Here is a 15602-nt window from a genome sequence, read left to right on the forward strand (position 1 = left end):
GCTCACTCACTAGGCTGTGAGTGGAGGCTAAACTGTGACGAAGCACTGGTAGTCAGGGAATATTATCAGAATACCTGTCAAAGCTGGGAATAAATTCCTTACCAAACGATTTCTTCCCCAGTGTGTTCGTAAAGGTGTCTAGTAACATATCTAACAAAGATTGAAATTCAGAATCCTTAGGAGAATCTTTGACAGCTAGGGTAACTTTGGGTCTCTTTCTCTTACTCACGAAAAACATTCCTTGGGCTAAATATGGACCCCACGAAGAACCATCGTTTTGGGGGGACGTTTTTAGCCCAAGGAATGTTTTTCGTGCAAAACAAATGCTTGCAATGGATTCAGAATAATTAAAAACATATAGTTAGACCCCTCACATCCCACTTCCCATTAAAGAAATTAAAAAAGAAAATCCAATCTTCTCAAATGTCTTTTTTATTTTTTAACACAAAATAAGATGAACAAGGACCCTGGTATAAACAAGTTGTGTTTAACTTATGGAACATGTACTGTACTGTTAACTGTACTGTATTATTAACTGTTTTGAGGTTCATATAAAACCTGCGGGCCGCACTAACATTAAACTTTCATATTAAAGTGGGGGCCACAAAATATCGTCTCGCGGGCCGCAAATGGCCCCCGGGCCGCCTGTTTGAGACCCCTGGCCTATAGTATGTGAATGAGACCCAAAGTTACCCTAGATGTCAAAGATTCTCCTAAGGATTCTGAATTTCAATCTTTGTTAGATATGTTACTAGACACCTTTACGAACACACTGGTAAAGAAATCGTTTGGTAAGGAATGTATTCCCAGGTTTTATTAATATCCCCTGACTATGGTGACAGCACTGTCTGTGGTTTTCCAACCAGGTAAGGGTGGGAACCAAAATGAGATCGAACAAATGATATCAGTGAAATTGTAAGAGAAATGTTTAAAAACATTGTCTGAGAGTTCTGCACTGCACAATATTGACAGGGTACAGAGTGACACATATCAACAACCTTTGTCTGTGTAACGTTACTTGCTGCAGTCGCTATGTTTGTTTGACTGCGTAGTTTAAGGCAGTGGTTCTCAACCTGATTTTGGGGGGGTCCCCAGATGATTAACTTAATGTGCAACATTGTTTTCTCACTCAACAGTAAACAAAAACCAACATAATATTTAAGTGTATAGAGGGCATCTGCACATTTCTAAAGTGACAGTTTAAGGACTTTTTATCACCTCTAAAATGACAAATTAAACATTGGCCAAATTGTCAAATATTAGAGGCAGAAATTGTGAAAATTGGTGGAGGGGTTCAAAGGCAGTTCCAGCCACTGTGGTACCACTGCTCCCCACACCCACTGCAGGTCACAAAAGTCATGGCGTCCGCGTCTGGGCCTCCGCGCTGCGCCCAGGCGGGGAGAAAAAGTATCCCGCGAGGGACTTGTGTCACGGTGGAGTCCAAGCTGTCGCACCGCCTGCAGCGGATCTTCTGCGTCGGGGTGCCCTCCACGCCACGGGGGAGCTGCCGCTCGCTCACGGCCCGGGACGTGTACTCCTCCCTCAGGCGCTGAAGCTCCTCGCTGGCCATCTCCTCCGCGGACATCCGAGCGAAGGCCCCGGGCGTCAGCGAGCCGCTCAGCAGGCCCCGGCCGAGGTGACCGCTTTTGGGGTTCTTGAGGTTGGCCACCTTGCTCCTGACGCAGGCCTTGTATTTGGGTTGGTTGGCGGCGTGGAGCCGGTGGATGCTCTGCTCGATATCCCCGGCCAGCGCCGACACCTTCTCCCCCGGCGATTCTGTCGAATCGGGTGCCGCCGCTGAGGCGAGGAGGGCACCGAGAAGGAGTTGGAGGCATTTGGATCTCAGGGCTGGGAAATCGCCGGTGGCATTCGGTGTTCCGGGAGTTCCTGATCCGGAAATCGTGACCGACGATCGTTCGACGTTCACAGACAACGTTTCTGCCTTGGACTTCTCGCACACGCCGCCCCCACCATCCCACGTGTGGCTGTGTGTGGGACTGACATGGACATCCACCTGCGTACAAACCGCGTTGTCAGCCGTATCAGCACTATGATCCGTAACACCCGCACTGCCAGATAGCTCCCCATCGTTTCTGTTGCACGTTGCGGCACGCGTGTCTCGTAACGTTTGATCAGAGCGACCGTATAACTTCTTCCATTTGGACAGCAAGCGCTTGACCGCCCTTTTCACCGAGTCGTCGGCGCAGGTCTTCAGGATCTTGTAGAGGACGTTGACGATGTCTGTGTTCTGCAGTTGCTCCACCGAGATGCATGCGTCGTCGAGGTCACTCAGGAGGGCCGTGAGGTTCCCGAAGCTTTGCTCAGTGTTGAGTTTCTCCATTTGAATAGCATAGTGGATTATTTGTTTTGAGTCCATGGTGGCTGGGAAAAGAAAAGACGAGATAGACATTGAGATCAACAGGCATAAAACAAATTACCATTCAACATACACATTATGCTATCTGATGTATTAACTAGTGTAATGTCCGTTCAGAAGGCATGCCCCTTTGGTCATGCAATATCTGTTCAGTCTATTTAGTGCCGTGCCCATTATCATAGTACTTGCAGGCCAGAGTATGAGGTTAGTACTACAGTATGACGTCATATTGATGACATCAGGGATATGGGCATAAAAGGGGCACAGCCATTTATGACATTTATTACTAAACCCATAACAACAACTTGGCTGCAGTCATACAGTGTTTATTGTTGACTTTTGGTGATTGTATCTTTAAATTATATTTTTAATACAACACACCTATATAGTCTTGTCTAATATACAATACTGTATTCCCGTCTTGTGATCCATCATCCAAGGCAAACAACCACGATATAAGAACTATATGCGCCTAATGCTTCAGATAAATTGCAACACTAGATTTTTTTTATCTGATGAATCTAGGGTTGCAATACCTCCCACAGTTTTTTTTGCTATCTGATTGTAAACAACGTCAAACTCAACAATTCATGGGTTCAATTTGTAGTCCTACAGTGGCCATATTGAGGACCAACACTATGGAAAGCTTGAATTATGCTCTTTCTATCTGCAAAGTGTTTGTTTCAGAAAAAGCCACCATAGACATGTGATAAGTTACTTTCTGTTAAGAAAATAAAGTCAACCAACAAATTTGTTTCCTGAATATTAAATCACGAAAGACCCTAGGGAGGTGCTATTATTGGGCCCCGCATTGATTATAGAATCCTCGTTTGGTATTGCGATGCCCCACTTGCCTTAAAGTTAAAGCTCCAACTATTTTCTGGGGGAGGACCCCCAGATGAGAAGTCATTATTAAGGATGTCTTACTTTGCTTCAGTCATCAAATTTGTACACCTACATTTGGCATTTTAAGGCTGAAATTATACCCATTCTAGTAAAGCAAGCTAGCCTGATAAAAGTATCAAACATGCACAAAATTCAACAGAACACAGGAAAATATATCAGTTAAGAAGTTTTGGGGGGAGGACCACCAGGTAGCCAGATAAGTCGCCCCAAACTCGTTTCCCAACGGGTCTGTGGCCTTAAGCTAGATGCAGAATAGACCAAAATCTAATATTTGCTTCTGGGGGTCCCTGGAACAAAATATTTTGTGATGGGGGTCCGTAGCCAAATACATATCATTCGGGGGGTCGTTCACATGACAAAGTTTGAGAAACACTGATGGCAACATACGTTTTTTTTTCCAGAAAATTGTCTAGAAGACATTTGTAGAATGTGCCTATTAGTGGTACTGGTTAAGGACCCCCAAAATGTGTTTTTGGCCGTGGACCCCCATCTCAAAATATTTTGTTCCAAGGATGGACCCCTATTGCAAAATGTTTTGTTCCAGGGACCCCCAGGGCCCAGAAGCACAGATTTGATTTTAGTCTAATCTGCATCTAGCTTAAAGCCACAGACCCGTTGGGAAACGAGTTTGGGGCGACTTTGAAAGAGGGCGAGTTTTCTGGTATTCGACCACCAGACTGCTTCAATAACGCAACGCCCCGTCGCCTCCTGCAATGTGACGTTTAGACCAGCCAGGTGTTACACAAGACCGTTGTGATTTCCCAAAACTAGGCTGATCACCTGAACTGAATTTATTGACAGAAAGTAGCTCATAGTCATAACATGTCTATGGTGGATTTTTCTGAAACAAACACTTTGCAGATAGAAAGAGCATAATTCAAGCTTTCCACAGAGCCGCAATATTGGTGAGTTTGACGTTGTTTAATACAATCAGATAGCAATCCCTGTGCAACCCTAGATTCATCACATTTAATAAAAAAAAAAAAATCTAGTGTAGCAATGTATTTGCGTCAGATGTGCTACTACTGTGTCATTGTTGAGCAACGTTGATTTTAATAGCAAATTCTTTCAAATATTCGATGGTGGTGTTGATGCAAGTAGTTTTTACCTGAACTCCTTTTATTTATTTCCATGTTCGACAAATATTTCCCACATAACAAAAACAGACGTAAACATGTAGGCTGCCATGTTGGATTTCCTGTGGGGGAAATAGTATACCACTAGATGGCGACATAACCTCACATATTCTTACTGTCAATGTGACCACCAGGGTTATATTAGGACTGGTATAGTTATATATCAAGGCCCATAATTAAAATGTAGGCCTACTTTGAGTTCATTGGAAAATATATGATCCCTTATTTTTCCAACTGTTAGTAGTAATAACATTCCCTGTCTGAGGCATGCTGTGTGGAATTATAATAATATTAAATGCATGCTAATAAACATGTAAGTTCTCTATTGAGTGTTACTCGAAAGGTGTTATTATATACTCTACATTCATATTAAATCACTGTGACAAGATATTCTGTTTAAACAGCAGGCAGGGAGGGAGTGGATGGGCGTTGGTGTGACTTAACTGAGGATGTTTTGGGCTTAGTTATAGTACATAATGTTAAAAGACAGGGCAGATGGCTCTGATATCTGTGTGTTCCCCATTTGGGGACAATGATAACTAAATCCTGCCAAAAGGTGGCTTCCATAATCCGATAACTTTACAGAAACTACTCACTGCATGCCACACCCTGATGGCAACAGATCTTTGTCTGGTGAGTTATGAAAGCGCTATCAGGGGCGTCACAGGGGGGCAGTGGGACTGAGTTACTAGGGCCCAAGGTGGAGGGGGGGCCCTTAATTATTTTATCCACGAGTTTCCAACGCCCCATAGTGCATTGCGTAGACGCTGTACCGAGCTTCCGGCGCCGCAGCCGAGTGTGATTTACAAGCTCACAACGGGGCGACGCGACTTGAGCTTGTATGTCTGCTGTTAAACCGGAAGTGTGGTCCAAACAGGTCCAAATAATCTTCAGTAAACTCCCGCGGAAACAGGTGGATACTTTAGCTATTGAAAAATAGCAGATATACAAGCTCACTGTACCGCGCTGCGAGCTTGTAGATCAGCTATTTTTGAAAAGTCGTGAAATTGTGTGCAAATCTTTGAATATATGTATTTTTTAAGCGAACATTGGTCCGTGGCCAAATAAATACATATCATTTTGGGGGTCCTTCACATGAAAATGTTTGAGCACCACTGACATAGAAACATACCGGTAGGTTTTTCAAAAAAAACTTCAAATACTTGCACAAATCTTCACGATTAAAAAAAAATAGCAGATCTACAAGCTTGCAGTGCGGCACTCGGTGCTGCGCTGTGAGCTTGTATATCTGCTATTTTTCATTAGTTAAAGCACAAAATAACGCAATGCATCCTTGTACCCAGGGCCCAGAATTTGGTGCGACACCCCTGAGCTTTACTATACCAAATTACAATACAATGAACACAGACCATTTGTGCAGTAACAAGGTTAGGTTTAACCCTGCACATTGCAGTGGATGTCGACATGTGCAACAGCATATTTTGGTTCTATGTACGAGTTACGACGTGTCTAAGCCATTAACAACCACAAAAGAGATGAATGCTTGACAGAAAACTAAAATAGTCTATGATTCCCCGTTTTCTGTAATGTACTGCATTATATTATTGTGGCATATTCTATTCCCCCTTAACTCTATGGTTGTGATACTTCTGGGCCCTGGGTACAAGGATTCACTCACATATTGTGCTTTAACTATTGAAAAATAGCAGATATACAAGCTCACAGCGCGGTACAGAGTGCTATTTTTTAAAAATAGCGGAAATTCGTCTGAGTATTCAAATCCTACTAAGATTTTTTGACAAAACTATGTTTCCATGTCAGTGGTGCTCAAACTGTTTCATGTGAAGGACCCCCAAAATGATATGTATTTGGCCACGGACCCCCATCTCAAAATATTTAGTTCCAGGGACCCCCCAAAGCAAAATCTGATTTACACATGTTCGCTTAAAAAGACATAATCAAGGATTTGCAAACATTTTCACGACTTTTCAAAAATAGCAGATCTACAAGCTTGCAGCGTGGCACTCGGTGCCGCGCTGTGAGCTTGTATATCTGCTATTTTTCAATAGCTAAAGTATAAAATAATGAAGGCCCCTCCACCTTGGGCCCTAGTAACTCAGTCCCACTTTCCCCTCCCTTGTGATGTCTCTGACTGTATTATATTATTGTGGAATACTCTTCCCCCTTTACTCTATGGTTGTGATACTTAGAACAATTTGCAGGGGTGTAACACCTGCATGTGGAAACATGCAGCTCTCATACTGAAGCAACAAAGAACAGGCCATGTACAAGACGAGGCAAGTCTCTCTGCTCTTGTTAAATGATATGTTATGTTGGTGGATAATGGATGCTTTGGGTAATGTCTGGTTGTGGAATTTGTTGCAAATTCCGCCGTGTAGCAATGTCGTTGTCGACTTACTAATCTGCAATTGTCCTCTTGATTCAAAGCCAGCGGTGTGTGTAATATGGAGTTATTTAGTGACATGTCCAATTTGTCAAACATGAAAGTTACAAATAATATACTAGAATATGTATGTGGGTGGATGGGGTGAATATAAAACGTACAGATTAGAATATGGAATCTTTGAGGGCCACTTGCAGGCCACAGCCCTTGCATTCCTTGTATGTGTATGCCCTGATTTGTGCACGTGTGAGTGTACTGTACAGTATACTAGTAAGACGCCTCAGGGCGACATGCGACCTTGAGGTTGCGCCGTGTCTTGGCCGTCTGTCCAGTGATGTATATCGGACCAGTTACCCATTTATGCAGATCCATGTACTGTATATGGAGATATGCTGTGAGACCCCAAACATGCTTACTCAGTTATTTGTTATGTGAAAATCCTATGACGTCTATCACATCTGACATCATACATACAATCCCTTTTATGCCCATACATGGAGATCCCTGGCTGAACCTGCCACACAGATATGGGCTGTCTTCCTCCATATATGGGCATTCCACATGAAGTCCTGTTAGATATGGGCTTAATATTGATGACATAGGGAACTCCATGTATGGGCATAACATAAAATAAATGTTGTGCCCATACATGGAGATCCCTGTCTGAACCAGCCACACCACTGTGATGTCACCTGTTTATGGAGATCCCTGCTGAGTATCTGACTGTGATGTCACAGTGATGTGTCAGGGGAACCACAGTGTCAGGCGTGACGTACAGACAGACAGACAGACAGACAGACAGACAGACAGACAGACAGACAGACAGACAGAGATATGTGGACAAGATGTGCACGTTTCGTCCTACGGTCGCAATCAGATTGAACATCAAGTTTGTTTCAACTTTAAGGCCCAAGGCCAAGTAACATAACCTTTTTCATTACATTTCACAGTACATCTCAATTACTGTAGTTCTATAATAGAAACTTAATGTAGTTGTATAGGCCAATTTGATTAGCCATTGTCTGTGTTTTTTCACAATAGAGTGTATACGAGAAGTGTGCTGTTACATGACTTATTAACACAAAATGCCACATGCATTGCTTTGAGTTCACTCTCTGTCTGCGCATTAAAAAGTTGTTTTACAAAAGCCTGCAGTCAATAGCTCTAAGGATCCGGAGATTGAATTGATTTGGTGTCCATTGTCACTAAAGAGCTTCAGGCTCCCAAGAACCTTTTAAACATTAGCTTTTTAAAAGCCCAGATGGAAGCAATGGCTTTTAGGAAGCTTTTAAACAATGTTAATGTTTAACCTTATCCTCATTACACAAGTACGCAGTCGCCTTATGACGTTTTCTGTTGGCATATATCCATTGTTACAGTCTACATTTAGTACAAAGACCATAACAGCACGTATCAAAGCACATGGAAAGTGTTTATGTGACTGTTGGGTGGATGTACGTGCAGGGGCGTCAATTGGGTATGGCAGGGGTATGCAGCTGCCTTAGCCTGGGTCCAGGGGGAAAATAAGTTACTTTTAAATACAAATCCATGAATGTCTCTTTGTCTATCTCTGCTAGTTATTATGTTGTTAAATTACAGTAAAATAACTACAAATGCAAAATGTTACAAAATGGTCACTTTAACAAGGTATTATAGTTGTATTCTCCCCACTTTTATTCTCCCCATTTTGACAAAAGGGTATATTCCCAGGTTCCACAGGTCAGCTGCGCAAGTGCAATGCATTATTGTTAATTGTGGCACGTTTACTAACATGCCAAGTTTAGCTGCACTTTCCATTCCAGGCTGCCATATCCAGCCCAAGAAACCATAGAAATGGGGGGGGGGGATATAATGTACTTAAAATAAATGTATCATGCCTCTTGCTAAGGTATGGCAACATGACTGGCGTGCAAGACACCGTAGCTTTTTCTGAACTGACGCCACTGTGTGTGTGTGTGTGTGTGTGTGTGTGTGTGTGTGTGTGTGTGTGTGTGTGTGTGTGTGTGTGCGTGTGTGCGCGCGTGTGCGTGTGTGCGTATACTTGAGGGCTAAATGTCCCCGCAAACAACTATAGCAGAATTTGAGAAATAGACATTATGACGACAGTTTTGTTCTTCACAAGAGCAATGTTTATGGTTAGAAAACACGCGTGGGTGTGCATGTGTGCGTGTGTGTGTGCGCGGTGGGGTGGGCGTGGGAGAAAATCTCAATAGCCTCCATACATAGATAGCGAGAGAAAGAGATATTTGGTGAGATGGGTGGGGTCAGGCCAAGCTTAGGCCTTGAATGAAAAACCTCTTATTATGAAGAGACTCTCTAGGCCAGCACCGCACAAACAAAGTGGTATACACGCCCCCCTAGCCTTTTCTCCACGGCCACAAAATGATCTGAATTCCTGAGGAACCCGCACACGTGAACCACTGGGATCTTATCAAATCATTTTCCTTGTGGGCCCTCTGGTGCAGTCTCTGCTGTCTGGCCTCACTGGTGGCGAGGCGAGGCTTCCTCCTTATCTGACATGAATGGAATTTTACCAGAACGACGGCCTGCCGTGAGCTCTGACGACCACAGGAGGGCGCCCTTCGCTTTGTTGTGATTTCATTTAAGACTCCTTGGCCCAGGGGCGTCACATCAAATTCTGGGCCCTGGGTACAAGGATTCACTGTGGGCCCCCCCCCCCCCCATGAATGTTAACTATTGAAAAATAGCAGATATACAAGCTTGCAACGCGGCAATGAATGTTAACTTTTGAAAAATAGCAGATATACAAGCTCACAGCGCGGCACCGAGTGCCGCGCTGTGAGCTTGTAGATCTGCTATTTTTTGAAAAATCGTGAAAATGTGTGCAAGAAACCTATGTTTCTATGTCAGTGGTGCTCAAACTTTTTCATGTGAAGGACCCCCAACATGATATGTATTTGGCCACGGACCCCCATCTCAAAATATTTTAGTTCCAGGGACCCCGCAGAAGGAAAAATTGAGTTACAAACGTTCACTTGAAAAGTGCATATATTCAAAGATTTGCACACATTTTCACGACTTTTCAAAAATAGCAGATCTACAAGCTCGCAGCGCGGCACTCGGTGCCGCGCTGTGAGCTTGTAGATCTGCTATTTTTCAATAGCTAAAGTTACTAGGCCCCCTCCACCTTGGGCCCTGGTAACTCAGTCCCACTTTCCCTCCCCCTTGTGACGCCCCTGCCTTGGCCCTATGGCCCAGAGGGACGGCTAGGCTGGTCCCGGCTTGTGATTGGCTAGTTAGTTGTCTGGAGACAAGCAGTCAAAAAACGTGGACAGCAACAGGCTACATTTACCATTCCCACAACAGTGTCTTTTAGTGTGTGTGTTATTAACTCATCGTCATACATCATCATTCATGTGGCCTGAAACTCGAGCTTGCCTTAACTAACTATAGCCACAAGGGGGACCAGCATTCCAGGCTATGGGATAGATATTTTTTTTTTTATAACCCAACCTCTCATTAGAGTTCTGAGGAAGTAGCATCGTCCATTCTCACGGTTTCGCATCCGTCCACCCACGCGCACGCACACGCGGCCCCACCCTAGCCGTTCAGGCACGTAGAGATGGATGACAACGTGGTAATGGGAAAGGCCCCCTCAGGTTCCAACATGCACGCCTACTACACACACACATGCACACACACACGCACACACACGCTCGTATACACACATTAGTGGTTCTCGGACAGGGGTCCCTCATAGTTTTTTTTTTTTAGTTTTTTTTATATAATTTTTATCCCACGATTTGCAACCCATTTTCACCCAGTGCCAATTGCCTATGTAATCCTGGGCTCTGCTCTCCCTCTGCCGCACCTGGGGAGACAATGGACTGACCTCATGCTTCCTTCAATGCATGGGTAGTCCAAGTTGTTTCTTTTCACCTGACTGGGGGGATTTCCCCGGGATGGACGTAGCACGTGGAAGGAACACGTTATTCCAACCAGTTCCTTCCCCCTCCATCAAGCGCCCCGGCTGGCCAGGGGGAGGCATTATTGAGACCAGGACTACTGCATGTTTTTGTGAGGGTATCAACCCTAGGAGACACGGGGAGAACATGCTCATAGGTTTTCTTGAGGCAGGGGGTTCCAACTTCCAAATGGACCCTTAAGGCCTGTAAGAGCTTATACCAAAAGGAGGGAACCAAATGGACCCTTAAGGCCTGTAAGAGCTTATACTGTACAAAAGGAGGGAACCAAATGGACCCTTAAGGCCTGTAAGAGCTTATACCAAAAGGAGGGAACCAAATGGACCCTTAAGGCCTGTAAGAGCTTATACCAAAAGGAGGGAACCAAATGGACCCTTAAGGCCTGTAAGAGCTTATACAAAAGGAGGGAACCAAATGGACCCTTAAGGCCTGTAAGAGCTTATACAAAAGGAGGGAACCAAATGGACCCTTAAGGCCTGTAAGAGCTTATACAAAAGGAGGGAACCAAATGGACCCTTAAGGCCTGTAAGAGCTTATACAAAAGGAGGGAACCAAATGGACCCTTAAGGCCTGTAAGAGCTTATACTGTACAAAAGGAGGGAACCAAATGGACCCGTCCCTCACAGGTCCATTTGGTTCCTTTTGCACGCTCTCAGTGTTATATAGGGGGTCCTTGATAAAAAAAAGAGAAAGGTTTGAGAACCACTGGGCTGGCCTACGTACATGCAGTGTACATTTTTACAGCTAATAACACTCCATTTAGTCTTAGTGCTGTCTAAGTCTTATGAAATTGTTTTTTGTCTAGTCTAGTCTTAGTCGACTAAATATCAAAACATTTTAGTCTTTGTCTTTTGTCATTTGGGATTAGTCTTAGACTTTAGTCTTCATCTTTTAGAATACGTTTTTTTAGGCTAAATATAACCACATCATTCTGAACAAGTCATTGTCTTCTACTGCCTGTAACTTGGTCAAAATAAACCATACATAAAAGATGCATTTGGCTTCAATTTCATTGCAGTTAAATACCAGTGTTCATTTTTACAGCCATTAGTCTTAGTCTTCTGAACTATTTTAGTCTAGTCTAGTTGACAAAATATCAAAATCTTCTAGTCTTTTAGTCTTAGTCGACAAAATTAACACTGCGTACATGTCGATGAGAACGTCCAGGATTAGCAGCGTGTCCCTGTGACTGCTGGCTGTTACCCAGGGACGTGCTGGGCCCCTGATTCAGCCCGGGAAAAAGAGTTGTCCTCATTTGCTTTGCTTTTTCAAAGATTTGGGACAAAGTGACAAGCCAGTGGGCCAATTACATGAGTTATATTTCGTCGTTGTTGGGTGGAAACCTTGTATGTCCAAAACCGTTTGTTTTGTATTTATCATTTTAAAAATGATTTAAACTAGTGAAAACAGCCGAGCTACAAGCACACCTTGCCTCGCGGTGCGAGGCAAGGTGTGCCTGTAGATCTGCTGTTTTCACTACTTTTGTGCAAACAGTTTAATTTTTACTTTTGTGCAAACAGTTAAATTTTTTTCCTAATGGCCGGCCTGGACCGGCCGGGAATGAACCAGCCGTTCGGGAGTTGTCCCGCTTTTCCCAATGGCCAGCACGTCCCTGCTGTTACCACATCGCTCCTCTTTAAGACAAACAAACAACGTTGCAAAACACAGAGCCATGTGACACAGTGTTCACAGTGTCACTGTATTGTTCTGCTATGTTGTGATGATAAGTGACGATCCCGCCTCCGCTGCATGCCCAGCAGGGACGTGCAGAGAATGTTAGAGAGGCAGGGGCCTTTTGGTGAAAACATCGAAAATAGCAGGCCTCCAAGCTCGTTGCGCTATTTTCGATGCTTGTTTTCTACACATTTCTTGATTTCAACATAAGATGCTGCATTCTAGTTCAGGAGAGTTTGGACGAGGAAATTCTCTTGAATCCTGCCTTCAGGTATGGCATGGAAAGAGGGCATTTGCATTTCTTTCACCGTAGTAAAAACTGCATTCATTAGAGGGCACTTTTTACAGATCGATAAAAGGGCAGGGGCTCAAGCCCCCTTTGATGTCTATGTGTGCCCGTGCCTGATGCCCAGCCGGCCCTCCATTTGTGGAGGAGGTTGTCTGTCCTTAAAACGCACGCATGTATGCACACGCACACACACTCACACACACTCGCACACACTCGCACACACTCGCACACACTCGCACACACTCACACTTCTGACCTTGAGTGCAGTATGCAAATGGCTCTCATACTCTCGTGTGTGTGCGTCCGTGCATGCGCACAAGCGTGTGTGTGTGTGTGTGTGTGTGTGTGTGTGTGTGTGTGTGTGTGTGTGTGTGTGTGTGTGTGTGTGTGTGTGTGTGTGTGTGTGTGTGTGTGTGTGTGTGTGTGTGTGTGTGTGTGTGTGTGTGTGTGATAGTAGTGTGTATACTATGCAGGCTTGGGAAGTTTACCTTCAAAATGTTATTGTTGAGAGATTACTAATTACCTCCATCGTGTAATGTTAGTCAGTAACCTAGTAAAGTAATCTAATGTGATTACCTTTAGTAGGCTATACTTTGGTTACTCCAGAGCCCAGAATTAATAGAATATACACCATTAAATAAAGTAAAAGACAAGTTACTGGGAGTAAACAGATTATACTTATAAGGGTACTGATTACAATTACGCGCAAGAAATTATTGTAATCTGTAGACTAACTAACGACATTCCCCAACCGTGTGTGTGTGTGTGTGTGTGTGTGTGTGTGTGTGTGTGTGTGTGTGTGTGTGTGTGTGTGTGTGTGTGTGTGTGTGTGTGTGTGTGTGTGTGTGTGTGTGTGTGTGTGTGTGTGTGCGCGTGTGTGCGTGTGCGTGTGCGTGCGTGCGTGCGTGTGTACGTGCGCCTGCCTCAAGGTCTGTTTATGTTGTCTTCGTGTTTACAAGTGTGTTTGTATACTTTGTCCTTCCTTCATCGAGGGGGTAAATCCGTCGTTTCACAGTGTTTCGTGCATCGTTCCTCGGGTCAGGCATGTGTACACATAGACATCAAAGGGGGCTTGAGCCCCTGCCCTTTAACTGTCTGTAAAAAAAGTACCCTCTCCAGACCATGAATGCAGTTTTTACTATGGTGAAAGAAATGCAAATGCCCTCTTTCCATGCCATACCTGAAGGCAGCATTCAAGAGAATTGCCTTGTCCAAACTCTCCTGAACTTGAATGCAGCATCTCATGTTGAAAGAATTGCCCTCTCTGTGTAGAAATCCATGCCGTTACACCACATCTCCAGTATTGACTTGATTATGCTTAGTTCAGTGTGGTCTCAAGCACCGAAAATAGCCGACCTCCAACTGCGACGCGTTGTGAGCTTGGAGGTCGGCTATTTTCGATGTTTTCACCAAAAGGCCCTTTTAGAAATTTCAGCCCCTGCCTCTCTAACATTCTCTGCACGTCCCTGTGTGACAGCCTCTACGAGCCAGACACAGCCTCGTCAAAGTACACAACCCCAGTACTTGAGTCAACGTATAGATACTCTCCTGGTTAAATATTACTTAACTACAAGTGCAGGCTCCTCAGTCAAATTAGTGCTTGAGTTTACCTGAGGTACATTACAAGCTTTTAAAAACAATTGTGAGCAGTCAAAAGTACATACTTGTACACTTGGGTATTCAAAAGTAAGAATGACCAAGTAAAAGTACCAAAAAGATAATAGTGACTATAGCAGATAGTAATAGCAGATCTAAGTTGTGAGCTTGTAGATCAGCTATTAGGGCTTAAGTAATTCATGTGCTGTTTTACCGCCTAGTACATGTAGTGGAGTCAAAAGTACAATATTTGTGAACATAGTGGAGTTAAGTCATATGTATCCCAAAATACAAATACTAAGTATACAGTCATGTTAAAACGTAGAACATTTTGAAACTAAAGTACAATACTCAAGTAACTGTACTTTGTTACTGTCCAGTGTCCTCCACTGGGCTTGTGTGAGACAGTGGTGTAAAGTGGTGTAAAGTAATTTTGAGGTATTTGTACTTTACTTGAGTATTTCCAATTTCCAATACTTTCACTTCTACTCCACTACATCTCGGATCCAAATATTGTATCCTTTTTTTATTTGAACACTTTAGTTACTAGTTACTTTGTGGATATACATTATAATATCACAAAACATACATTAAAAACACAATTTGTATTGTGTTTTTGATGTGTTTCTGTGTTTTTATGCTGCTTTTTTGCTTTGTATGATGATGTTTTTACATGATGTTTTAATCCTGCCCTGTGCAGCACTTTGTGACTTTGTTTTGAAAAGTGCTATATAAATAAAATTCATTATCATTATCATTATCATTAACGACTTTAGCCCTATTTTATAGCTAGGCTGTTTGAAAATAGCCCATCTACAAAGCTCACGACATGTCGCATCGCGACACGTTGTGAGCTTGTAGATCTGCTATTTTCAAACATTTAGTACATTTACTTTTGGTACTTGAAGTACATTTTGGTGCCAACACTTTCATACTTTTAAAAGTACATTTTGAATTCTGGACTTTTACTTGTAACGAAGTATTTCTATAGTGCAGTATTGACACTTTTACTTACGTAAAACAACTGAGTACTTTTTCCACCACTGGACTGGAGAGGCCCCGGTCTGTTCTGTACTTTTTTGACATTCCACACGCACGCTGCTACGCCTCTACACAGGAAATAAGATTCTCCAAACACGCTGCGACTGTTATGTCTGTTTGGGATGATCATAACGTTGTCCCGGTGTGATAAAAACTCTGGGTTTCCAATTCCAGAAATGAGTGAAATGCTAAAACAACTGATAACGCTCTTGTTTACGTTTTTTTGTGCTACGATGGGGTGGGTGTGGAACGGAGGACATAATAAAATCACCCG

At 43.4% G+C, this 15602-nt stretch overlaps 1 protein-coding gene across 1 annotated transcript; it reads right to left on the bottom strand.

The window, feature by feature from the left end:
- Positions 1–332: 332 nt before the first annotated feature.
- tceanc (transcription elongation factor A N-terminal and central domain containing) lies at positions 333–2964 on the bottom strand. Its single transcript, XM_080720221.1, has one exon. The coding sequence runs from the start codon at positions 2408–2410 to the stop codon at positions 1295–1297; it is 1116 nt and encodes a 371-aa protein (XP_080576347.1). The 5' UTR covers positions 2411–2964; the 3' UTR covers positions 333–1294.
- Between the last annotated feature and the right edge of the window lie 12638 nt (positions 2965–15602).

Source organism: Nannobrachium achirus, assembly GCF_963921795.1.
Source record: "Nannobrachium achirus genome assembly, chromosome: 24".
In the NCBI taxonomy this organism is placed as follows: domain Eukaryota; kingdom Metazoa; phylum Chordata; class Actinopteri; order Myctophiformes; family Myctophidae; genus Nannobrachium; species Nannobrachium achirus.